The sequence below is a fragment of the Limtongia smithiae genome (genome assembly GCF_038497785.1).
Source record: "Limtongia smithiae strain NRRL Y-17922 unplaced genomic scaffold V1518scaffold_1, whole genome shotgun sequence".
In the NCBI taxonomy this organism is placed as follows: Eukaryota; Fungi; Ascomycota; class Lipomycetes; order Lipomycetales; family Lipomycetaceae; genus Limtongia; species Limtongia smithiae.
In genome coordinates this window covers 2,291,327-2,313,198 of record NW_027117622.1, presented here as the reverse complement: position 1 = coordinate 2,313,198, position 21,872 = coordinate 2,291,327, and the positions used below count along the sequence as shown (strand labels likewise).

At 55.1% G+C, this 21,872-nt stretch overlaps 9 protein-coding genes across 9 annotated transcripts; 3 read left to right on the top strand and 6 right to left on the bottom strand.

Moving 5' to 3' along the window:
* Positions 1-74: 74 nt before the first annotated feature.
* V1518DRAFT_410587 (actin-domain-containing protein) lies at positions 75-1,965 on the bottom strand. Its single transcript, XM_066902638.1, has 3 exons — positions 1,411-1,965; positions 1,250-1,357; positions 75-1,197 (listed from the first exon to the last, which is right to left on the bottom strand). Exons 1-3 carry the CDS (start codon positions 1,927-1,929, stop codon positions 337-339), a joined length of 1,488 nt encoding a protein of 495 aa, XP_066762587.1. The 5' UTR covers positions 1,930-1,965; the 3' UTR covers positions 75-336.
* Positions 1,953-4,701, top strand: V1518DRAFT_410584 (kinase-like domain-containing protein). The gene is made up of 2 exons (XM_066902637.1): positions 1,953-2,404; positions 2,456-4,701. Exons 1-2 carry the CDS (start codon positions 2,126-2,128, stop codon positions 4,634-4,636), a joined length of 2,460 nt encoding a protein of 819 aa, XP_066762586.1. The 5' UTR covers positions 1,953-2,125; the 3' UTR covers positions 4,637-4,701.
* Positions 4,702-6,262, top strand: V1518DRAFT_410582 (proteasome regulatory particle base subunit RPT3). The gene has a single exon (XM_066902636.1). The coding sequence runs from the start codon at positions 4,852-4,854 to the stop codon at positions 6,124-6,126; it is 1,275 nt and encodes a 424-aa protein (XP_066762585.1). The 5' UTR covers positions 4,702-4,851; the 3' UTR covers positions 6,127-6,262.
* On the bottom strand, positions 6,174-7,819 carry V1518DRAFT_410581 (rab-GTPase-TBC domain-containing protein). Its single transcript, XM_066902635.1, has one exon. It carries the CDS (start codon positions 7,673-7,675, stop codon positions 6,221-6,223), a length of 1,455 nt encoding a protein of 484 aa, XP_066762584.1. The 5' UTR covers positions 7,676-7,819; the 3' UTR covers positions 6,174-6,220.
* A 144-nt stretch (positions 7,820-7,963) lies between these two features.
* Positions 7,964-10,329, bottom strand: V1518DRAFT_410580 (uncharacterized protein). Its single transcript, XM_066902634.1, has one exon. It carries the CDS (start codon positions 10,301-10,303, stop codon positions 8,201-8,203), a length of 2,103 nt encoding a protein of 700 aa, XP_066762583.1. The 5' UTR covers positions 10,304-10,329; the 3' UTR covers positions 7,964-8,200.
* Positions 10,330-14,300: 3,971 nt separating this feature from the next.
* V1518DRAFT_410573 (tRNA synthetases class II (A)-domain-containing protein) lies at positions 14,301-17,703 on the bottom strand. Its single transcript, XM_066902633.1, has 5 exons — positions 17,385-17,703; positions 17,235-17,323; positions 17,152-17,179; positions 17,042-17,095; positions 14,301-16,986 (listed from the first exon to the last, which is right to left on the bottom strand). The coding sequence occupies exons 1-5, from the start codon at positions 17,545-17,547 to the stop codon at positions 14,417-14,419; spliced, it is 2,904 nt and encodes a 967-aa protein (XP_066762582.1). The 5' UTR covers positions 17,548-17,703; the 3' UTR covers positions 14,301-14,416.
* Positions 17,704-18,382: 679 nt separating this feature from the next.
* V1518DRAFT_436543 (uncharacterized protein) lies at positions 18,383-19,154 on the top strand (the record flags this gene model as incomplete). The annotated part of the gene is made up of 2 exons (XM_066906297.1): positions 18,383-18,521; positions 18,574-19,154. 2 exons carry the CDS (start codon positions 18,383-18,385, stop codon positions 19,152-19,154), a joined length of 720 nt encoding a protein of 239 aa, XP_066762581.1.
* A 22-nt stretch (positions 19,155-19,176) lies between these two features.
* Positions 19,177-20,428, bottom strand: V1518DRAFT_410567 (uncharacterized protein). Its single transcript, XM_066902632.1, has 5 exons — positions 20,320-20,428; positions 20,209-20,247; positions 20,043-20,148; positions 19,855-19,992; positions 19,177-19,805 (listed from the first exon to the last, which is right to left on the bottom strand). The coding sequence occupies exons 1-5, from the start codon at positions 20,346-20,348 to the stop codon at positions 19,476-19,478; spliced, it is 642 nt and encodes a 213-aa protein (XP_066762580.1). The 5' UTR covers positions 20,349-20,428; the 3' UTR covers positions 19,177-19,475.
* Positions 20,429-20,582: 154 nt separating this feature from the next.
* On the bottom strand, positions 20,583-21,835 carry V1518DRAFT_410564 (uncharacterized protein). Its single transcript, XM_066902631.1, has 4 exons — positions 21,672-21,835; positions 21,344-21,618; positions 20,919-21,290; positions 20,583-20,865 (listed from the first exon to the last, which is right to left on the bottom strand). The coding sequence occupies exons 1-4, from the start codon at positions 21,676-21,678 to the stop codon at positions 20,647-20,649; spliced, it is 873 nt and encodes a 290-aa protein (XP_066762579.1). The 5' UTR covers positions 21,679-21,835; the 3' UTR covers positions 20,583-20,646.
* Positions 21,836-21,872: the final 37 nt, after the last annotated feature.

Here is a 21,872-nt window from a genome sequence, read left to right as displayed (position 1 = left end):
TAATGCGACAAGTTGGAGATGTCGTTTGTGCGTGTTGCTATCAGTTGAACGCTAGGGTCAGCTTTGTTAAATTAGTTTCAGTTATAGAATGACGGTGTCAAAGATAAAGTCTTGTCGGATGACGCATGAGGACGCGCAATTCGCTGCGAACACGTCCAGTCTATGCACCGACTTGTTATGTCTGTGTTATGAAAATGCATCAACGTAAGATGAAATTTTCTGTTACTAACCAGTTAGTACTGTACATCTTAGTTATATCTTCCCAATCCATGAATCCCAAATAACAAGCCCGCGCCAAACTGCAATCGTAATGCCATGCTCATGCTATATTATTTACTACGGTGCATCTCTCATATATGTCCAGTCAAAGATATTACGCGCGTATACAGGATCCAATAAAAACCGGTCTCTCTCAATCTCACCGGGAATTCGATATGTGCTACTGTGAGAATACTGCTGCAGTTGCTTGCCGCCGTCGCGGACGCGTGTCATGACGGCGTCGGACGTAGTAGTTGCAACGCCACCGGTTCGCCTTCGTGCCACCATACTTGCTGTATCTAAGAGATAATCACGTTCGCACGAGAGATAGATGCTCGCACCAGACCAGGAGCCGAGGGTGGAAATGGCTGTGATTTTAGCGCCTGCGTCAGAAGCCATCATCTTCCAGGGTGTAAAATTTTTTTGTAAATTGGTAGTTTCAACCATGGTTGTAGTTCCAGGTATGAGAGCGGCCTTAATTTCATCTATGATCCGTAGCTTCAACCCTGGAATGTTCGCGCACGCCCCGGTAAACACAATCCGTGAGAGTAATTTCGCTCGCGTATCAATCTGTAGACCCGCAAGAACTTCAATGACTAGATCAGGGACTGGCAATGACTCCGAATCATCAACACCATCAGCTGCACGCGTGACGAAGCATTGCAAAACTGGGTCATGACGAGTCGCGAGACTGGGAACGTAATGCGTCACGCCAGCGATAGTGACGGCGAAGGCTTGTTGTGGTGAAGCTGAGGACGGCCGTGCAGAAGATGACGACCGCGAGCAATAGCATGCACGTATAAGAAAGTCTTCCACTGTGTGAAAAGATGGCATTTCAGATGTTGCGGAGGTGAGCGCGGCAGACACAAGAAAATGCAGATGGCGAGCGGCGCGAGTGGTGCTCCGAATGGACGGCCGCATAGGCTTAAATTCGAATATCTGAGATATCCACTAGTTAACCAAAATCTTGTAAAGATCATGATGGACGTACTGGCGTAATTGTGGTTTCATGCCAGCCTATGTCAATGACTAGCGCGGTACGTGAGCCTGATGCGATTGTAGTGCAGACAGGAGATAACATGAAAGTCACTGATATGGCCTAAACCTGTCAAAATTGCTGCAACCAATCAGAACGAGCAGGTTTTTATGTACCTGAAAGTAGTTAAACAATACAAACGCAATTGCTTGTTTGATCACAACACTCATCAACGGATTCTCAAGTACAACGACCTTCCTTGTCTTGCCGTCCAGCAGTAGTCGATTGTCGTAGACCTCACGTAGCAGCACTAATAGCACATTGTGCAAATCCGAATCTCGTGTACCGCGCAGATCGAGGTCCCACATAGCATGTCGCGACTCTGGGATCCTGCCACGGGCGTCGGGTATTAGAGGCACATGGCAAGTTGGTGCCGAGGCACCCGCAATGCCTGCACGAATACCACGCGCTCCAATGTCAAGAATAATTGGAGGCTCGCGGGTTTGCGGGTGCGCAGTGCTGGCGGGTAAAAACCGCGTGCGGGGGGGAGATGTAAGAGATGGCGAGGGCGACGACGCGGGCGCGAGTTGAGGTGAGGATGAAGTCGACGCGGAAGGTGACGACGACGACGAGAGATGCCGCCGGAGCTCTGCGATGCCGCGACGGAGTTCGCGGGTTGAGCCTGCTGACTCCATGGGCGGGAGGGGGGGGGGTGTCTGGTGAGCTGGCTTGGGTAGAGCTGATATGGCGAAGCGATTCACGGCGGCGGTTTGTTTCTGTTTACGCGTTCGACGCGACGCGCTGCGCTCGTGAAACCACCTCTTACAAGTCGCACCGCACCTGAACTCACCCAGCGCCTTCGCATCACTGCGCACACACTCACACAGCGCTATGGAGGAAGCCACACAGCCGTCGGTAGCTCATTTTACGTCCGGCGGTGACGATAGCGCCAGCAGCGAGGAAGACCTCGTGTGCTCCTTGATCTGTCTCACCGGGAACGCTCAGAACGTCGATTTGCGATACAGCGACCGCTGCACGCGTGACTCTGACAGTGCATCGGCGGCTCGTGGCCGCAGAAAAGAGTGGTGGTTTGGCCGGGGCGCCAGTTGCGATGTGCGTATCGGCGAGAACGTCAAGCGGATCTCTACTCGGCACTTCTGCATTTGGACGGTACGGTCAGTGATCTCATAATGCGAGACATAGCGCTAATTTGTATTGCAGAACATAAATGCGGACAGTAACGCGGGGATGAGCCAACCGACAATCATGATTGAAGACACATCGACTAACGGCACATACGTCAACGACTTGCGCCTGCAGCGCAACCATTCGTCGATTCTCACGAAACGCGACGAGATTAGCGTCGGAAACGGCGTTGCGAAAGATGAGATCAAGTTCAGCGTGCGAATTGGGCACATTCAATCAGGTGAAAACGCACCGCACCTGATAGGAGTGTATAAAAGGTACGATATTCGGAATGAGCTTGGAAAAGGTGCGTTTGCGACTGTGCGCCGCGCATTCGATCGTGAGACTGGAGACGTGTATGCCGTCAAGATGATAGCAAGACGCAGGATAATGGTCGGCTTTGCCGTCAAGCGGGAGGTCTCCATTCTCATGAAGCTCAACCACAAGAGCATCGTGAAGCTCCGAGAATACTACGAGGACCCAGCGATGATTTATTTGATCATGGAGTACGTCAGCGGTGGAGATCTCATGGACTATATTACGCAACACGGCAGACTTGACGATGCCTTGGGCAAGGCGGTCATTCGACAAGTCCTGCAAGCGCTTGCCTATGTGCATGGGCTCGGCATATCGCACCGCGATATCAAGCCTGATAACATCCTCCTCGTACACGCCGGTGTGCAACATCCAGACACAGTTCAGATCAAGGTTTCCGACTTCGGTCTTGCGAAAATTGCGGAATCCGGCACGGTGCTGAAGACATTCTGCGGCACACTTGGATACCTCGCTCCGGAAGTCATCAGAACGCGTGAGGTGACAAAGCGCGCGTCACAGCCATCACAGCCTTCAAGCCAGCCACAGGAGAAGAAGCCGAATTACTCGAATGCGGTCGATATGTGGAGCGTGGGGTGTCTCGTTTTTGTGCTACTGACTGGCTTTATTCCGTTCAACGGCGCGACGCAGGAGGAACTATGCAGCCAAATTATACTTGGCGATTACGCGAAAGCTCCACTCAAAGAATGCCATGTCACCCCGGATGCTCAGGCATTTATTAAGGCTCTACTTGAGCTAGACGTGGCGAAGCGCCCGAGTGCTACGACTGCTATGCTATTGTCCTGGATGCTTGAGGGACCAGCCATGTCGCAGCCAGCTACTGCGGCTCGCACCGAAGTGGCCGAGGAAATAGCTAATAGCAGCGCGGAAGTAGATGCAGAGAATATGTCGGACATTGAGGATAGCGCTGAACTGCAGGCTGCAACCGCGAATTTGTCTATCTCGCAGCCAGTGAGAAATATTGCTGCTGAAGCAATGACGTCAAGGATCCAGCAGCCTTCTGAGGTATCGTTTGATGGAATGCAGATTGACGGCGAGGACGAAAACGAGGGCGAAAACGATAACTTACGGACTGATGCCGCTGCAACCGGCGATGCTGCAGACTACAGCATTCGCGAGTTCCGGGCTGGCGTACGCGACTTTGAAAATGATGCAACCGCCGCTGGCCTTGAGGAGTTGCCGCCGAATACGTGGCTTATCATGCGCACCATGCCTAACAGTATTCCGGCAAAGGACATGATGATTCACCACGACCGCACTTGGTTGGGCCGCGCAGAGCAGAACGAAATCGAGCTATCGGACCCGCGCATGTCTAAGATTCACTGCGTGCTGATGCGCAGGCGCAATAATGGCAGCGGGCAGGGCGCAAGAACTGGCATGAAGGATAATTCTGACGGTGCTGAAGCCATGGACGAGAGTAACGAGGTCGACTGTGATGGGCTAGATACTTTCTACCTGTGTGACTTTTCGCTGAACGGGTGTCGCGTCAACGGTCAGCGTATCGGCCGCGGCCAGCAAGCCGAGCTCCGTGACGGTGACATCGTCGATTTATTTACGGAGAAGAAAGGCGAGCGCATTTCGAAGCTCTCGTTCCGCGCATTGCTACGTCGGCCGGAAGAGTTTCGCGCGTCGACTGAGGAACGGAAGATAGCCGCCATGGCGCGCAGCGAAGGCGGCAGCAGCAGCGTAGCATGGCGGCTAGGTAACGTGAAGATCACAGAGACGACCGTACAGCCAAACGAAAGTCTCATGAAGAAGCGCAAGGAGCCGCCGACGATTGTGCGTGGCGACGAGGCGGAGCCGGCCGTGTCCCGGGGAGGAATAAGGGAATCTGGCGTGACAAAACGGGAGTCTGCGGACCATTCAAAGAGCCTCAGGGTGTAAATATCTTTAAGCACATTTAGAGCATCTGGTGGAATGCCTTAGTAGATTTGACGGCGACGGAAGCAAGGGCGTGGTGAAATGTCATGGCGGGGTGGATGAGTCTCACGTGATGCAATCGCGTGGGTGCTTCTGGACGGATTGACCAAGCCGCCAGCGCACAAAGCACAACATCCACGACTCGCGCCCCTGCCTCCTCAGCATCATCATCAGAACATATGGAGGAGCTTGGAATTACAGCTCCGAAGAAGGACGGTACGGAGGCGAAGAAGAACCACAGCAGCAGCGATGGTGGCGGAGGGATCAAGAAGGCGAAGCTCGCGAGTGCACGAGCGGCAGAGGATCCGTACAGTCGTCTGAAGAGCTTGGAGCGCGAGCTAGAGTACATCAATCTGCAGGAGGAGTATATCAAGGATGAGCAACGGAACCTGAAGCGGGAACTTGTGCGCGCGCAGGAGGAGGTGAAGCGGATCCAAAGCGTGCCACTCGTCATCGGGCAGTTCCTCGAGCCGATCGACCAGCACACCGGCATTGTGGGCTCGACGACGGGCTCGAACTACGTTGTGCGGATCCTGTCGACGCTTGACCGCGAGCTGCTGAAACCGTCTAGCTCAGTCGCGCTGCACCGGCACTCGAACTCGCTCGTCGACATTCTGCCACCGGAGGCTGACTCGAGCATCGCGATGCTTGGCGCGGACGAGAAGCCGGACGTGTCATACGCGGACGTGGGCGGGCTCGACATGCAGAAGCAGGAGATACGCGAGGCAGTTGAGCTCCCGCTAACGCACTTTGAGCTCTACAAGCAAATCGGTATCGACCCGCCGCGGGGCGTACTGCTCTACGGCCCACCAGGCACGGGCAAGACGATGCTGGTCAAGGCTGTCGCGAACAGCACGACTGCATCGTTCATCCGTGTGGTCGGCTCAGAGTTCGTACAGAAGTACCTCGGCGAAGGGCCGCGCATGGTGCGCGACGTTTTCCGGCTCGCGCGCGAGAACTCGCCCGCTATCATCTTCATCGACGAGATCGACGCCATCGCAACGAAGCGGTTCGACGCGCAAACTGGCGCCGACAGAGAGGTCCAGCGAATCCTGCTCGAGTTGCTCAACCAGATGGACGGCTTCGACCAGACGTCCAACGTGAAAGTCATCATGGCCACAAACCGCGCCGACACGCTCGACCCTGCGTTGCTGCGACCCGGCCGTCTCGACCGCAAGATCGAATTCCCCTCGCTGCGTGACCGCCGCGAGCGCAGACTGATTTTCTCCACTATTGCCGCGAAGATGTCTCTCGCGCCAGAGTGCGACCTCGACTCGCTCATCGTACGCAACGACTCTCTTTCCGGCGCCATCATCGCCGCGATCATGCAAGAGGCCGGCCTCCGCGCCGTGCGCAAGAACAGATACGTTATTCTCAACTCGGATCTCGAGGAAGCCTACAACTCCCAGGTCAAGACTTCGAGCGATGTCGACAAGTTTGAGTTCTACAAGTGAGCACATTACGTACAGCTCGGTCTGAACATGGCATGTGGAGAGAGATATAGTTACAGAGAATAATACTGTATGTACTGTACAACAGCGACATTAATTAGCTCAGCGGCTGTGTTTTGAGCAGCTGCTTGTACTCCCATTCCACCACCGTCATGAACAAATCCGGATCGCTAATGTCAACACCTCGCGTAAGCTCGACCATCGCGATCTCCATATCTTTGGTCACAAGTCTATCCGCGAGCGTGGCGACAAGTGCGAGCGCCGCAGCGTGCAAAACAAGCCTGCCTTTACCGCCTATACCACCCAGCAAGAAGAACACATCCCAGATCCGCATCTGGGTCGCGAACGGCACCACGTAGGCGAATAGTGTGAGATACCACTTTGTAGTGTATAACGCCGGCTCGAGTCCCATCTCGATCAACGCCGCAGCGGCCTTTTTCCCGGCGAGCCCGCGTTCTTCGATTGCGACCTGCAGTTCGCGCTGCGCTGCCAACAGCCCCGCGAACGAGTCTGCGTACAAATCAGCGACACCCCGGGCAGTGAAAACTCGCGCCAGCACCGCAAAAGCTTGCGCTTCATCGTAGTAACAGAGCATTGCAGCCGCGAGCGGCGCCATGCCTTGCACATAGCCCACATCTTCGAACTCTAGCGAGAGCGCATGCAGTACGCGAAAGAGCAGTCGCTGGCCACCGCCATACCGTCGCCGAAATAACACGTGCTGGTCAATGGTCCGAGGCACATCGAGATCGATTTGTCCGTCAGCGGTGGACGACTGCGCAAGGTGGACTGCGTACCGCGCTTCAACCGCACGCATGCCGGCGGGTGAGGAGTCAAACAAAAACGAGCGCCATGCTGCGGCGCGTAGGGCGTCGGGGACGCCCTTGAATGTGCGACTTACGAGAAGCGGGTCGGTTATGGGGAAGACGTAGTCCGTCCCCGCTCCGGAGCTGCTCGTGGTCGTCCGAGTCGCCATCGCGCGCCACTTGTCCTCTCTCCGCCGCTCCGTCGCGACTGCGTTCGTATCATTGCCGCTCCGTGTCCCAGTTGCTAGCGCCGCGCGCGCCCGAATAGCGCGCTGCCGCGCAGATACGGGCTTGAACAGCTCATGGAACGCCCGGCCGAAGCGCTCGCCGAAGCTAGCTGGTGGTCGGGAGGAGTTGAAGTCTTCCTTTGGGGAACCTTTGATGAAGCCGAAGCGGTCGATCGTGGCCGGCGTCACTCCAGTCCAGTCTTCGGTGCCGCCGGCAAGAAGACCAGTCGAGTTCGCGACGTCTTCGTACTTTGAGCGCACGGTGGGCGCCAGTGTCTGCGACGGTGGTGCGCTGGGACTGCTAGTTGGCACAGTACCGTTGCCCGAGGTGGATGTGGAGACGGCGAGCTTCGGTGCTGGTGGCTTCTGCCTGGTGGATTCCGATTCGCTGTTCGTCGTGCAGTTCCCGTTCATCTTGAGAATCGGTCCGCCGTTGCCGCTGCTGATATATCCATCTTGTCGCGTTTCAATCCTCTCCAACGGCCGCGGCTGCTGCTGTGATAGCACCTGCATATGTTCCATGCAACCTCTCCAAAACACAGCTCTCGCACACTCTTGAATATACGACAAACGTAACTTATACTGCAGCTGTGTCGAAACCGCTCACGTCGCAAACCGTCGCAGCGGCAGTCGTCCACGTGCCCCTATATCGCGATAGCTCGAGATTCCGGGGAGTTTTTGCTCGGCCACCGGCCGCCGTGAGCCGCACGTCTGGAACCTATTTCATTGCTTTTTTCCCAAGTTAAACTCAAATTTCAGACTCAAATCGCTTCACTGACACGTTGTTTACCGCGTCAGAGCGCGCGCGTGTATCTATAAGAGATCTTCCTTTCGCTTCTCCTACCCTAATAGTACAATATTACCAGTTGCCCGATTTGTGCTCTCGGAGCAATGGTTATAAACAAACCTCCATCAAACATAACAACAAAGACATCCTTGCTCGTCCATACATGTCTTATCCACTTTTCTCCAGCATCCAAACCACACTGAAAGACAAAGCAGCTCTATAATATAGTGAAAGCGCATGTCCATGCGCTACTCGCCAAATCATATCATTTTTAATGCAAGTAGCTCTAGCTGTGCGTCTGCAACACCCGCAACAGCATCGCCCTCAACAACCTCACGCAATGTCGTGACAACATTGGATGCCTTCACCAGTACACGCACGAACGGGTTCATCTCCTGACCGTACATCAGCCGCCCATTTGCCTGCGGCGGCATGAACCGCTGCAATACTGTCGCGGCCCGCACGAGGAATGGCTTCACGGTTGCGTCGATCGCGCTCAAGGTTTCTCGCAGAACTTCGATCGTCCGCCCGGCTAACGGTGCCGGCAAGTCAGCGGATTTCACTGTACGCGCCAGGATCTCGGCCGCAAACATGCTCTGCTCCAAAACCGGTCGGCGGATATCGAATGCCCGTGGCAAGAGCTGCGGGTCGGCGAGCCTTGGAAACGTGCACATGCAGAGATACAGCATGTTTGCAAGATTGGTCGCCGCGCCCTCACACTCATCTCTCGACTGCGGGAGAAACTCTCGCTCAAGAATTACCAAGTTCGGTGACTCCCGCGCAAGCAATTTCGCCAGAATGTCGACTGCGAGCGCAATGTATCGGTGCTTCACCGGTACGTAAGGCGCCCAGTCCTCTCGCACATGTACCTGGCCGGCTTCATCCGTCGTGATCCCGCCTTGCGGCGCGAACGCGGTCACAAGCGCAAGCAGCCACTGCGCGTCGGTCTGTCGAGCTAACCGCATCTCCTGAGCAATATTGGAGAAGATAACAATCAAGTCCTTAATGAACAGAAGTCGCGACTCGGCAGTCAGCCGTCGCGTGAGAACGTGTCCGTTTCCGAGTGCGCGAAGTAGCGGAATGAAAAAATTGACAATGGGCTCATACAGTGCCATGAACTCTTGGTTTGCATCAAGAAACGACACATTGCGAAAGATAGCAAGTACGGACGATAACCGATCTGTTAGCAGCTTGAGTCTGTACTTCGTGCTTCCCGGTATCAGGGGTGTCACAATCGAATCAGCCTCATCGCGCGTGGCTGTAACCATAATCTCGTACAAGTCGATCTTGGTTTCCGCTTCCGGCATGTTCTTAGCTGCCGGACTTTCGTCCAATAACGTGATCTCATGAAACGAGTCCTCGCCAACGTCGATCAGCGCGTCCACAAGATCCTTGCATCCGCCAATGGGAAACTTGATCTGCGGCTCGCGAGATATCATGATCAACGAGTCCAGACCAACCTTGACCTCACCAGGAATTAAACTCTGCAAGCTCATGATCACCGCATGAAGATTGATCACACCCATCTCGTGCAGTAGAGGATAGTCGCCACGGTGTTCCTCGATCTCTGAGCCAAGACCAGCGAGAATGCTAACGTTGAATCCGCCATGTAAATCAAGCCGTCGGTTCTTCGGGATATAATGAATCACTTCCTGTTGAACCACAGTTGCTGAAGGCGCGACCGGCGTCGGAGGCGCAGCACGAGCTGGAACAGTAGGAGTAGCAGGTGATGGCGTAGCCGCCCCGCGTGGTGGTAATGACAGCGACGACTGCTGTGGAGTAGCTAGTCCCGGCGGCGTCGGCCCGTTGGCGGAGGAGCCATTTGAAACCGAACGCGTCGAGGATGGCTGCTTGTTCTTCCGATTCTGCTTTCGCTGAGCAGATGATAGTGGCGGCTGTTGGAGCTGTGGTTGCATCAGTGGTGACTGCTGGAATAGCTGTTGTTGTTGTTGTGGTTGCTGCTGCTGCTGCTGCTGTAGTTGTTGCGAAGAAATCTGTGGTGGCAGCTGTAGCGTCATCGGCGGTTGCTGCAACCTCCCACGCCCTGGCATCGGCGTAGATGGACTTCCTTGACTGTCATAAGATATCTCCGACTTCACACTGGTCATGGGTATCGATTGTGATGCAATGTGGTTGGCGGGTATGTGCGACTGGCCATGAGGAGAGGGACCTGCGGACGAACCCACGGGCGACTGCTGGATCTGTATCGCAGCCGGCGACATAGCTTGCTGCTGTAATGACGGCTGCTGGTTCTGCATCGACTGCTGTACCATCGATTGCATCTGTTGTTGTTGTTGTTGTTGTTGTTGTTGTTGTTGTTGTTGTTGTTGTTGTTGTTGTTGTTGTTGTTGCTGCTGCTGCATCTTGAACTCAACAAAAGGTAGCAGATACCGCTCGAAAATATTGGCAATCTGACTTGGCGCTTCTGGCACCAAACTCATGTCGAATCCGAGAGAGGCAGCCACACCGTACCATGACTTTATGATTTCGCCAGGCATCTGACGCTGTGGGTGAGCGGTGCCACCAGCCGAAACTTGAGCATAGCCTCCGTGCCGCATGACACATAGGTATAACATCGGCAAAGAGATAGTCTTGTTGGAAACAACCGGAAACGCAGTGATCGGCTCGCCGCGCTTAGCCATGAAATCCATGAGAGCCTTCATGAACTGCTCCTGCGTGTTGGCCGGTCGCTGATTGCTGCTAGCGCTTGACGGAGGTGTAGGCGTGTTTACAGAGTTCTGCAAGGGCAGCCGGGAAGATATACTGGGACTTGAAGCTGCGCTCTGGCCATTTAGACTTGATGTCGACGACGAATTCCGTTGCTGTTCTTGCAACTGCTGCATGCGTTGAAACTGTTGTTGTTGTTGTTGTTGTTGTTGTTGCTGCTGCTGCTGCTGCAGAGTTTGGTACTGCTGGCCATTCCGCTGCTGCACGTTCTGCTGTAGGAGAAGCTGCTGGGCAATGACCGGGCTCTGTGACTGCGACAGAGTCTGCTGCAACTGCGCTGCTTGTGGTTGCGACTGTTGCTGCTGTTGCTGGAACAAGACCTGCTGCGGCGACAGCGCCATCTGGCCGAGTGCAGGAGAGCCGAGAATGGTCGACGGTGACGGCGAGGAACGCGAGTGCTGTTGCTGTGGTGGACTCTGCTGCTGCTGAACCTGTTGCTGCTGCAGCTGGGCCTGGGCCTGGGCCTGTAAAGAGCGCATCTGCTGTGGCGTGAACTGCAGCGACTGAAGGTTCTGCAGGTTCGGATGCTGCGCCTGCGCGGGGCCCTGTGCCTGCGAAAAGTTCCCAGACTTTTGCATGAACATGGACGCGATCTTGTTCGCCATGGCGCCGTTGATCTGCGACTGCGCTCCCGGATTCTGGCTGTAAAGCGCCTGCAGCGATGCCGGGGTGGGCGCTGCGAGCATGGGGTTGCCGGTTTGGGGAGACGACGTCACCGGGTAGTTAGATGGGTATGCCGATTGCGACGTCTGCGGCTGCTGTGGTGGCGGAGAGGCGAGATTCGATGAGTGCCCGTTGAGCTTCTCTTGCTGCTGCTGCTGCTGTTGTTGCTGCATGCGCATGAAGACCTGCTGCGGCGACGGCATCGAGTCCTGGGCCTGGGCGTGCGAGAGCATTGGTCGTTGCTGACGCGTGAAGATGTCGTTAGAGGAGTCCAGCTGGTGCTTTGCGGGAACTACTGGCTTGATGGAGTAGAGCGGCGAGGTCGCGCGGGAGGGCGGCTGCATAAGCGCGTCATACGACTGCGAGAGCGGCGATGCCTGCGACTGCTGCGCCGCGAGCAGGTGCGCCTGCTGCGACTGTTGCTGCTGCTGCTGCTGCTGCAGCTGCTGGGCCTGCTGCTGAGGCTGCTGTTGGGAGGAGGGTACGGTGGAGGAGGAGAACTCGCCGGTCAGCAGCGACTGGGAGTAGGGGTCTGTGGAGAAGATCGAAGTGGTGTCGAAGGTGCCGGAGGTGAAGCCATCGTTGAGCCACGACATGGTTCCATCTCTGGAGGGCGCAGGTTAGTGAGCGCACGACGAAGAGGGAGGTGAAGAGTCGCAACGTCATGGTCAAGGGAGAGGGAGGTGAGCGAAGAGGGGAAGAAAAAAGAGTGTAAGGGACGAGACAAACAGAGATGGGAAGGGAGAGGGAGAGGGAGAGCGGGACAGGAAGAGGAAGGCAGAGAGGGAGGAGACGACGAGTGACGCGCGAGACAGGGAGCGGGGGAGCGCCGTGGCGAGACAGAGGGGGACACTCACATGGCTGGCGGGAGGGGGGGCCGTGGAGAGCGACGCACGCGCGAGACGCGTGCAGCGCGCGGGGGAGAGGAGGGCGGTAACGGCGGGGCTACCGAGACAGGCGGGGATGGCGCGGCCCTGCTAGGCGGCGTGCGCCGGGGGGAGGGGACGGGGTTGAGGAGAGGAGGAGGAGGGAAGAGGAGACGCGGGGGGAGCGCGAGCCGGGGGGCGGCGCGGCGACGCGTCAACAAAGGCGACGCGTGGAGGACGCGACGGAGAGGCGGGCGGACACGACTAGGACGCGCCAGATGCGGGAGGTGGACGAAGCGTGCGCTCTTTCTTCTGTGCGCAGCAGCAGCACGACAACGCGGGAGGCGGAAGGGAACAACGGAGAAGAGTGGCGAGTGCCCGCTAGGCGCCCACGCGGACGTGACCCGCCGCGCCCTAGCCCTCGCCCTAGCCCTGCCGCCGCGCACGCGCCGCACTTGTGCCCCATCCGCCCCGTGCACGCGCGCCGCCGCCGCCGCCGCCGCCGTCATCGCCGCCCCGCGCCGGCATTCCGCAGACCGCGGCGACAAGGCCCCCGCCCGCAAGGGCGGGGCCGGCGGCAGAGCGCATGCGGGTCGCTGGGCGGCCCGGCCAGGTCAGAGAAAGGGAGTCGGCGCAAGAAACGCAGATGATCACAGACGCCACACCGCCGACCGACGCCCGCCGGCTGCTGCGCCAACGGCAAGCTCCAGCGCCTGAGCCAGGACACCAGGACCACCTGCTCAGGGCATCGCGTGGCGGGCCCGGCTAGCTGGTCCTTGACTCTTGCACCCTCGCTGCTCGAAGACTCGCACGTCCTCGCCAAGCCGCCTCGTCCTTGGGTCCTGCCTCTTGTACACGTCGACTGCCGCGGCTGCTGCGCGGTCGCTGCTTCTGGGCTGTGCCTGCCAGTGGCATACCGCGTGCATGCGGCTGGCGCAGGACTGGGACAGGCCAAGCGGAGCTCATATGGTCCAAAGGCCCCTTCCCGTCCTGTCTATTCTCCGGCGCCGCGGAACACTCGCTCTCCGGCATACGTAAACAGTTTGAAACAGCTCAGATATATGCCTAGTCAGAACTGCAGTTGTTTGCTAGATCAACGCCGTCATAAGCAATTGAACAGCACAATATCCAATCATGCCGCCCCGCAGCCCCTAACTGCAACTCACACTGTGATCCATATGTCACACATGATCACATATGACGCTAATTCGGCGCCGCATCGAAGTTGCCCTAAACCTCAGTCCTCGGGTAAGTGTTGCATAATTTCATGTAGAAGAAACACACTGCGACACGCCGGAAATAATTAACTGAGATAGGTGATCAATTTAGCTGTGCAGGATGGCATCGCCGTAAGACGGTAAGACACCCGGCAGTGCTAAATGGTCGTAGACGGCTCTAGAGCCTTGTCTGCGGTCACATGATGCCTGCACATGATCTCGTGGAGTATGCGGCTCAGGCGTAGTACCTTGCGCGTCCCAGGCTGCGGAAACGAGCGCTCCCTGAAATCGCTTGTTCTGCTGCGGACATCAGAAATCCGCCTTATTCGCGCTGTGTGGACGTGGTTTTGAGTATTCAAACTACTATCCCCGTTCAAAGGGCGCCCAATGATGGCCCTGAAGTTTGGACAGCCTCATACTGCCAAGTTTAGCGAAGTTCTGGAGCACCGGAGTCGCCCTAAACCTCAACAACACAGCACTCAAGTTTGTAGCGCACCGTTGTTAGCGAGCACTTCATTCTTGCATTCGCATCCCGCCGTCGCTGCGACAGCGGCTTGCCCGGCCGCGTGGTGCCCGCTTTCCTGTTTCTGCCCTTCTCTTCCTCGCAACGGCGGCAGGACGCCGTCATTGCTGTGCGGATAGACAGTGCAATGTTCATCCGCTGTAGTCTCTGGACAGTCGTCGGCTTTGCCGCGTTTTATCAGTCGCGATGTGCACGCTGCCTCCGTTGCTACATCACCTCCTGGCGCCTGACAAAGCCCCGCCGCCGCGCACAGGCGCTTTCCACTCTAGTCACGGATGCTTTCCTTATACCTGTCTCAACCTGCACTTTGCCTGCCCTCGTGTGACCTCGGCGCCCCGGCTCTCCGACGCTCCTTCTCCGATTGATTTATGTATGATTATTATTAGCAGCATGTGTTATATTTATATCGCTGTGTGGTACTCTGCAACGGAGCCCTCCATCGTCGGCTCTCTAAAGCCTCTAAATCTCTTCCGGCTCAACCTATAATTTCAGGTTCTCCTTCAAGTGCTTCTCCACCGCCGCAATCGCCTCCTCGATCTTTTCCAGATCGCTGCCCACGCCCTGCACCGTCTCGCCCTTGCCGCCGGCCTTGCCGCCCACGACCTCGCTCACCATGGCACCGACATCCTTGGCCACGATACCGCTCACAGTGCTCAAGTACCCGCCGTGCACGACCTTGTCGTCGCCCTCGCCGCCTGCAAACAGGTACACCGTCTTGCCCGGCAGCTCCTTCTTCACGTAACTCACAGCATCAGTGATCGCCTTGGCGTTCGCGCCGATCCCCGAGATCTTGCCCACAAAGTACGTAGCGGCCTCCTTGCCCTCTGTCACCGATGACTCAAAGTAGGTCGACACAAACTCAATTGCCGTCTTCGACTCCGCCTTTTGTCGCGCCTTGCTCTCCTCCACGATCTTCTTCTGGATTCCCGTAAACCGGTCCTTGAGCTCCGCCTTCTTCACAACTGAGATCGTAAGCTGGTTCAGCGAGTACCCCAGCGCCTTCGCGTCTGCCTCCTTGGCGGCTCCGTTGGGCTGGTTCTCCAGCGCATCCAGCTTCTTCTCCCACTCCGCCGCGATCCGCTGCACCTCGTATGCCTCGCTCCCAGTGACTGCCACAATACGTCGGATGCCCTTCGCGATGCCGCTCTCCTCTGTAATAATCATCTCCTTGATGTCGCCCGTAGACTTAACATGTGTGCCGCCACAGAACTCAATCGAGTATCCGTGCCACTTCGTGTTCTTCGAGTCCGAAATCAGCACCTCGACCGGTACGCCAACAGACACAACTCGCACCGGATCAGGGTACGTCTCGCCAAACACAGCGCGCACGCCCTCAATCTCCCGAGCGACTGCAAGTGGCACATCTTTCGCGTATACCGTCAGGTTCGCGCGGATCTGCTTCGTCGCAATGTCCTCGGTCTTGCTTACTTCCTCGAGGCTCATGCCGCTCTTGTGCGAAAAATCGAATCGCAATCTGTCCGGCGCAACGAGCGAGCCTCGCTGGTCAACGCCGTCGCCGAGAACCGCTCGTAGCGCAAAATTGAGAACGTGAGTGCCCGTGTGGTTGTTTCTGATCGGCCATCGTCGCAGCTCATCGTACTCCGCCACAATCTCGTCCCCAACCGAGAACGAACCGTATTTCAAAAAACCAGTGTGGAACACGTATCCACCATACAACTGCACGTTCTCCACATCAACCTCGGTCTTGCCATCGATGACCAGCCGGCCAGTGTCGTACTGCTGGCCGCCCTGCTCGGCGTAAAAGTTTGTCTTGTCCAAAATTACACCAATCTGCACAGACGAGTCAAGGCCCTCTGTAGTGCTGACGAATTTCTTGTTGGCGTAGATAGCCGTCACAGTAGCCTTGATATCTCCAAGGTTGTGCTTGTATTTGTCAACGGTCTTGGCAATACCGTCAGACTCAAGCTGGCCGAGATCGTGCACGTCGAGCTTGACAACCTCCTCGGTCGCCTCCTTCTTCTTGCCCTTGCTCGCCTCGCGAGACCAGGCCTGCGCGGCTTCGAATCCGGCCTCGTCGATCTCAAGACCACTCTCCTCCGCCATCAGGCGCGTCAAATCAACCGGGAAACCATATGTATCGTATAACCGCCACACATCGCGGCCATTCAGTGTCTTCACACCGTCCGCGCGAGCCTTCTCGGCATAGTGCTCGAAGAGCTTCTCACCACGGTCCAGTGTGCGCGAGAACGACTCCTCTTCTTCGTTCAGAATCTCAAAGACTTCATCTGTGCGCTTGGTAAGCTCAGGGAAAATGTCCTTCATCTGCCCGATAAGCGTAGGAGCAAGGCGCGAAAAGAACGTGCCGATAGGTGCATCGAAATACTTGCGAGCGTATCGTGCGCCGCGGCGCAGAATTCGGCGAAGAACGTAGCCACGACCGTCGTTATTGGGCACACCACCGTCACTGAGCGCTATAGTAAGGGTTCGGACATGATCAGCAATAACACGGTACGCTGTATCAATACCGTCGGTATCCTCCTCGCCAAATTTGCCAGAATAGGGACGCGCGCCAGTCATCTCCTGAATTCGAGCAAACAGCGGGCTGAAAACGTCAGTGTCGTAGTTTGACATCTTGTTCTGCAGAACAGACACGAGACGCTCGAAACCCATACCAGTGTCGACGTGCTTTGCAGGCAAGCTCCGCAGACTGCCATCGGCCTCGCGGTTGAATTGGATAAAAACGTTGTTCCAGATCTCAAGCACATTGGGATCATCCATGTTCACCAGATGAGCAGCATTTCGGCCACCAATGCGGTCGTAATGGATTTCACTGCAAGGACCACATGGGCCTTGGTCGCCCATCTCCCAGAAATTATCTTTGACGTTGCCGGGCAAAATGTGGTCCTCTGCAAGACCAATGTCTTTCCATAGCTGCTTGGTCTCCAAGTCAGGATCGAGGCCTGTCTTCTCGTCACCGCCGAAGTATGTCGCGTATAGACGGTCTTTGTCGAGCCCATAAACAGCAGTCAAGAGTTCGTAGGACCATGCGACAGCCTCTTTCTTGAAGTAGTCGCCGAAAGACCAGTTTCCTGTGTCTGTTAGACTCATGCGAACAGGCTCAGGAATTGAGCGCAATTGACATACCTAACATCTCGAAGAAGGTATGATGATAGCTGTCTTTGCCAACATCCTCAAGATCTGTGATTTATCTTTAGAATTGATTCACGAAAGTGAAAGTAGCAGTCAAACATTACCATTGTGCTTTCCACCGGCACGAATACACTAGAATCACTTGTAAGTCCGAATTCATCACAATTACTCTTAACAAGAAGTGTACCTTCTGTGAGTTGACCGCGCGATTAAGCTTCGCAAAGTCACTTGCAGGGTCAACCGTGCCCAAAAAGATGGCCTTGTACTGATTCATGCGTAAACATGAAATGTCAGTTCAGCCTTCCCACAGCTGAGAATTTCAATTGTGGCAACATATCTGCATTGGCAAATAAAAGCGTCGGATCATCATACGGGATGACAGACGAACTCGGTACAAACGTATGATCGCGCTTATCGATGAAGTAGTCCAAAAATGTCTGGCGGACCTGTAATACACCTCCAGTGGTTAGCACTAGGCACGCATATCCTGTGGCGACCATCACGTGCAGTCATCACGGACCTTTGGAGCCGGCCAATCCTCAGGATTCAGCGGCATGTTGAACGGATCGGGATCCTTGATTGAGGTGGATGCGTTGAGGCGGAAGAGAAAGCTCGCAAGCGGTTGGAGCGGTGCGGTTCGGCGTGGAGAAAGCAGACTGTACGGATCAAAATAATTAGTCGGGAGTTTTTTTTGGCACCGAGTCGGCGCGACGGAGCTCGCTGGCTGCGGACTCACGAATGCACGACCAGACCGTCACATAGGGACCTAGGAGCGCTGACAGTACGCAATTGCGAGGATGTCGCGGATGACAAATTGATCGCGGCAGGAGGATGCTGCGGATCATAAAGACGCGCTGGAGAAATGCCGCCGAAGAAGAGTCACGTCTCGCGCGTCTGGATTTAGGGGCTGTCCAAGACACGTGCACTCCGCCAATCCGCTCGGCCCTACGTATCACCAGGCAGCCCCCGTCCGACACTTCCGCGCCTACGTGCTTCGGAGCCGCCAGAGGCGGCAGCATGGCTGCTACGGCGTGGAGCACAGCGCGGTCTGTGTTGAGTGGTCATCGTGACGGTCGCGGTGGCAGCATTCCCTGCGTGGACGAGGACGCACGTGCTCCTCTACCCAGACATCTTGAATCTTCGCGAAACCTCGAACACTTTAGCAGCTTACCCGCCACGTCTTCCGAGCACCGTCCAGCCCCCGCGCACTTCATACAGAGCGCACTTGGACACCACCGTAGGTTCCCATGGTTACATATGCTTCTGGTGTATACGACCCCGTGTAGTAGTGCCTCTAGCCCGACTGCTTTTGCAACCGTCACACATCATCACCACATGTCGTCACCGTTGTCGTCTGCTTCGTCGAAATCAGCGACGCACAAGCGGACGCGTTCACCGTACGACTCCGATTCCAGCATCACTCGGTCTCGTGCCAAACGAAGACTTCTTGACTCCTTTACGAAGCTCTCTATTGGTGAGCAAAGTCGCAGATCATCTGGGCTGTCCTGTTAGCTAATCTCAACCAGATTCGCGGGCCAACTCGCGGTCACAGTCCTATTCGCCGTCCCCGCCCGGGAAGAAAAGAGCCGAGCCAATCCTTCGCTATGACTACTGGGACAGATCAAAATCCGCGCCGACCTACCGTGAGCTCGACGACGACATGCAGTCGCGCATGGACACAGGCGACGCGCATACGGTCTTTGTGTCCTCGCTGAACTCAACATCAGACGATGAAGACTACGACGAGGACAACAATGACTCCAAGATCATGTTTGCGCCAGACGTCGAACGCAAAATCATGGACCTGCCGTATTCACTACTCCGCCGTCGCGACGAAGCATTGTCTCCTGCCATATCGCAGCCGATTCCATATATACTTCCCGAGTCTAGCCTTGTGGTCTACAAGCCAAAGGAGCAGATCATAGCCGAGAGCATAGCTCGTCAAGTCGAAGACTCCAAAAGTCGGGTATCCAAGCGACGCGCTGTGGACAACTATGCTGAGGAAGAGAATTGGGGCGATGACGAGCTTGACATGGATGATAGTCCGTACAATAGTGAGAGCAACGATACACCCGCCGACGACGAGTCCATGGATGTTGATATATGAATAGATCTTGCTCTCAATACTAGTCCTGTTACAATCTTCTTTATTTTCTTTGTTCTTTTTTGGTACATTGCTTTTCCTTTGTCAAAAAATGACATAACAGAAAATACAACTGCTAGAGAGGAAAAAATTGGATCCACGTAATACAAACTCCAGTTCACTGTTGTTGTCGCCAATAATTCCAAATTAAGGCCATGTAATATGCTCTAACTCGAAATATGCGGTTAAACAGAAAAAATCAAACATGCGCCATCTTGCCGCTCCAGTTACCAATCCGCAGCCCTGTTCAACGTACATATACACCCGCAGATTTTCCGATCACCTCTATTCTCGATTAGTAGTCGTATTTGTGGCTCCTGCATAGTATGGCAGTACAGCAGAAGCGGTAGTCGTGGTAGCCGTGGTGGTGAGTTGTGGCGCCGCTTGCACTGGTTGTTCTGTTGGGTACGAGTATAGATCATTTGGTAGATCTCGGTGGCTTGAGCTGACGATCGTATTATTTGTGTGATCAATGCTTGGAGCACCGTCGTCTTGCGACATGAACGGGTTTGGGCTGTAGGGTGGCTGATAGAATGGATTGTTATCACTCGGCTTGAGGTCAGTTGCGGGAACGTATTTCGGCGGAGCGGGATAACGTGGATCATAAGCTGGCGGCTATAATCTGTTAGTGATAGCTCTGTAACTGTTTGGCAAGCAGACATACCGGAACTGCAACATCATTTGGTGCAAGGTTGTTCATCGCAAATGCGGGATATGCTGTGAACTCCTCACGATACATATTTCGCTCACGTTCGCGCTCTCTCTGAGCCGCCATATGATTGAGTCTGTTTTGAACAAGCCACTACGGATATAAGCGTCCTGTTCGTCTTTATACCAGCTGTCGGAACATACCGTATGATATCGTAGTGGTTCCTGTCCCTTGGCTAGTCGGTACCGTGCATGAAAGTAGGCCAAAAACGTCGCAACCAGCAGTCCCGCGACAATACCTCCAAAAATTCTGAATGAAGTCTTAGTTAGACCACGTAATATCCAATAGTCTCGACGAAATAATACTTGCCCCCACTTGGTCGCGAAGTCAGATACTCCGCCGCCGTACCTATAATAAGAGTTGGTCGTTAGTCACGTCGCCTGACCCCCACAACAAGACCTTCAAGCCGCCGTATCATACCAGAAAGCCTGCCGCTTTTGTAGCCCCATAGTGACGATGATGCTTAAACAACTACTGATGTTCTCTTCCTCGAGATAAATCTGTAGTTCAGGTCTGACAAGATGACAAGATCAAACGAAGTTGACTTCACCGACGAAAGCTTAACTGCTAGCAAACGACGTTTATCGCGAACTTTAAAATATTCGACCCCCCGTATCGTCTGCGCTTTTTGTGCTCTTTGCGATTGTGTTCTAGACCCGACGTGTTCGAGCTATTTACAAGTTCACGCGACCACTTCGCAATCGCTTGCGTGCAATATATATATATTATTCTTCTCTTACACTGGACTTATAGCATTCGGCTCTTACTGAACCTGGAATCCATCGAGCCTGCACGTTTCGATATGTCCTGTAGTTTCGAAACGCTCATAATTTTTCCTCCGGACGCAATGTCCTTGTCGTAGTCGAATTGACGTTTGCTAGGATCGTCTAGACCCGTGTTTCGGCCTTCGCCCTGTTCGATTCTGTCCTGGTGCTGCTCTAATAACGACTTCCCACGAACGCGATCCTAAATGAGTTGTTAAAAACGGTACTGCGTTCCTACACAGCAAAGCTACGCACGTTATACTGCTTGATCTTGCGGTCCATCTCCTCGTCTCGAGCCATAATGGTCGAAGATGGGAGCGGTCTCTCTTCTCCTGTCCGTGGTCGTAGCCCCATCATCTCTTCTCCCACTCTCTTCTTCCGATCAGCTTCTGTCTCCGTCCATGACTTATCCGCACCTCGCTGTACGACATGGGCGGCCGCTCGACCACTCAAAAATTTTTTGTTTTTCAGGTGCGTCGGGTCGGTTTGTGAGCGAGCCCAGTCTTGTTCGGATGGAGGCACGGTCATCCATTCTTCGCGCCTCGACGAGCTAGATGATAATGCAGCCGGTTCCGATGTAGCAGCAGCAACGGCTAACCGGCGGCGTGCCGCCGCTTCTTCCGCAGCCTAATGCAGGTCAAAGAAATGTACGGTGCGCATATGTGAACAAAGGAACATACCTCGTCAAGGTTGGTTGGCAGTGTTGGTCCAACCTCATCATCTGAAGAGTCACTGTCGCTGGCGTTGGATGCAGATAAAAGATGACGCGCAGGCCCGATGGCTGTCCGCCCTGTGCGGTTTGCTACACTCGATGAGTGTATTTCTACTTCAGAATTATCCTGTGACGTAGCTTCTCGTCGTGTACGTTTGCTAGCTGCATCTTCCGCAGTGCTCTTCCGCTTCGCCGCTCGAGCATCGAGGATGTACTGCGGTAGCGGAGGTCCGGCTTTCACCGCTAGAAAAAAGATCAGTAAAAAAGATGATCGGACATTCTGTGACGTAACATACTCGTCATTTCCGAGTAACCGGGCGCAAACCCAAAGTACACACAGCGGGCGATTCCGATGCTGTGTCTATGGCAACAGCAAAACTAAGACGAAGGAGATGGCCGAAGTCGAATGCACGTGCGATTCTCCCAAAGGGCACGCCGCACCACTGCGCCCTAACCATAGTCAGGGGCTGATATTTCCCGAGCTTAATTGGTTTGAC

Coding starts and splice junctions, on each gene's coding strand:
- V1518DRAFT_410587 (XM_066902638.1), bottom strand. CDS start 1,929: ATGGAGTCAGCAGGCTCAACCCGCGAACTCCGTCGCGGCATCGCAGAG. Junction 1,358..1,410: donor TATTGTTTAACTACTTTCAG/GTACATAAAAAC, acceptor TGACAGGTTTAG/GCCATATCAGTGACTTTCAT. Junction 1,198..1,249: donor ATGAAACCACAATTACGCCA/GTACGTCCATCA, acceptor TGGATATCTCAG/ATATTCGAATTTAAGCCTAT.
- V1518DRAFT_410584 (XM_066902637.1), top strand. CDS start 2,126: ATGGAGGAAGCCACACAGCCGTCGGTAGCTCATTTTACGTCCGGCGGT. Junction 2,405..2,455: donor GGCACTTCTGCATTTGGACG/GTACGGTCAGTG, acceptor TTTGTATTGCAG/AACATAAATGCGGACAGTAA.
- V1518DRAFT_410582 (XM_066902636.1), top strand. CDS start 4,852: ATGGAGGAGCTTGGAATTACAGCTCCGAAGAAGGACGGTACGGAGGCG.
- V1518DRAFT_410581 (XM_066902635.1), bottom strand. CDS start 7,675: ATGGAACATATGCAGGTGCTATCACAGCAGCAGCCGCGGCCGTTGGAG.
- V1518DRAFT_410580 (XM_066902634.1), bottom strand. CDS start 10,303: ATGCAGCAGCAGCAACAACAACAACAACAACAACAACAACAACAACAA.
- V1518DRAFT_410573 (XM_066902633.1), bottom strand. CDS start 17,547: ATGGTCGCCACAGGATATGCGTGCCTAGTGCTAACCACTGGAGGTGTA. Junction 17,096..17,151: donor TGCCGGTGGAAAGCACAATG/GTAATGTTTGAC, acceptor GATAAATCACAG/ATCTTGAGGATGTTGGCAAA. Junction 16,987..17,041: donor TACCTTCTTCGAGATGTTAG/GTATGTCAATTG, acceptor TAACAGACACAG/GAAACTGGTCTTTCGGCGAC.
- V1518DRAFT_410567 (XM_066902632.1), bottom strand. CDS start 20,348: ATGGGGCTACAAAAGCGGCAGGCTTTCTG. Junction 20,248..20,319: donor CAAAAGCGGCAGGCTTTCTG/GTATGATACGGC, acceptor CTCTTATTATAG/GTACGGCGGCGGAGTATCTG. Junction 19,806..19,854: donor CAAATGATGTTGCAGTTCCG/GTATGTCTGCTT, acceptor AACAGATTATAG/CCGCCAGCTTATGATCCACG.
- V1518DRAFT_410564 (XM_066902631.1), bottom strand. Junction 21,291..21,343: donor TGCCAACCAACCTTGACGAG/GTATGTTCCTTT, acceptor GACCTGCATTAG/GCTGCGGAAGAAGCGGCGGC. Junction 20,866..20,918: donor GCAAGATCAAGCAGTATAAC/GTGCGTAGCTTT, acceptor CAACTCATTTAG/GATCGCGTTCGTGGGAAGTC.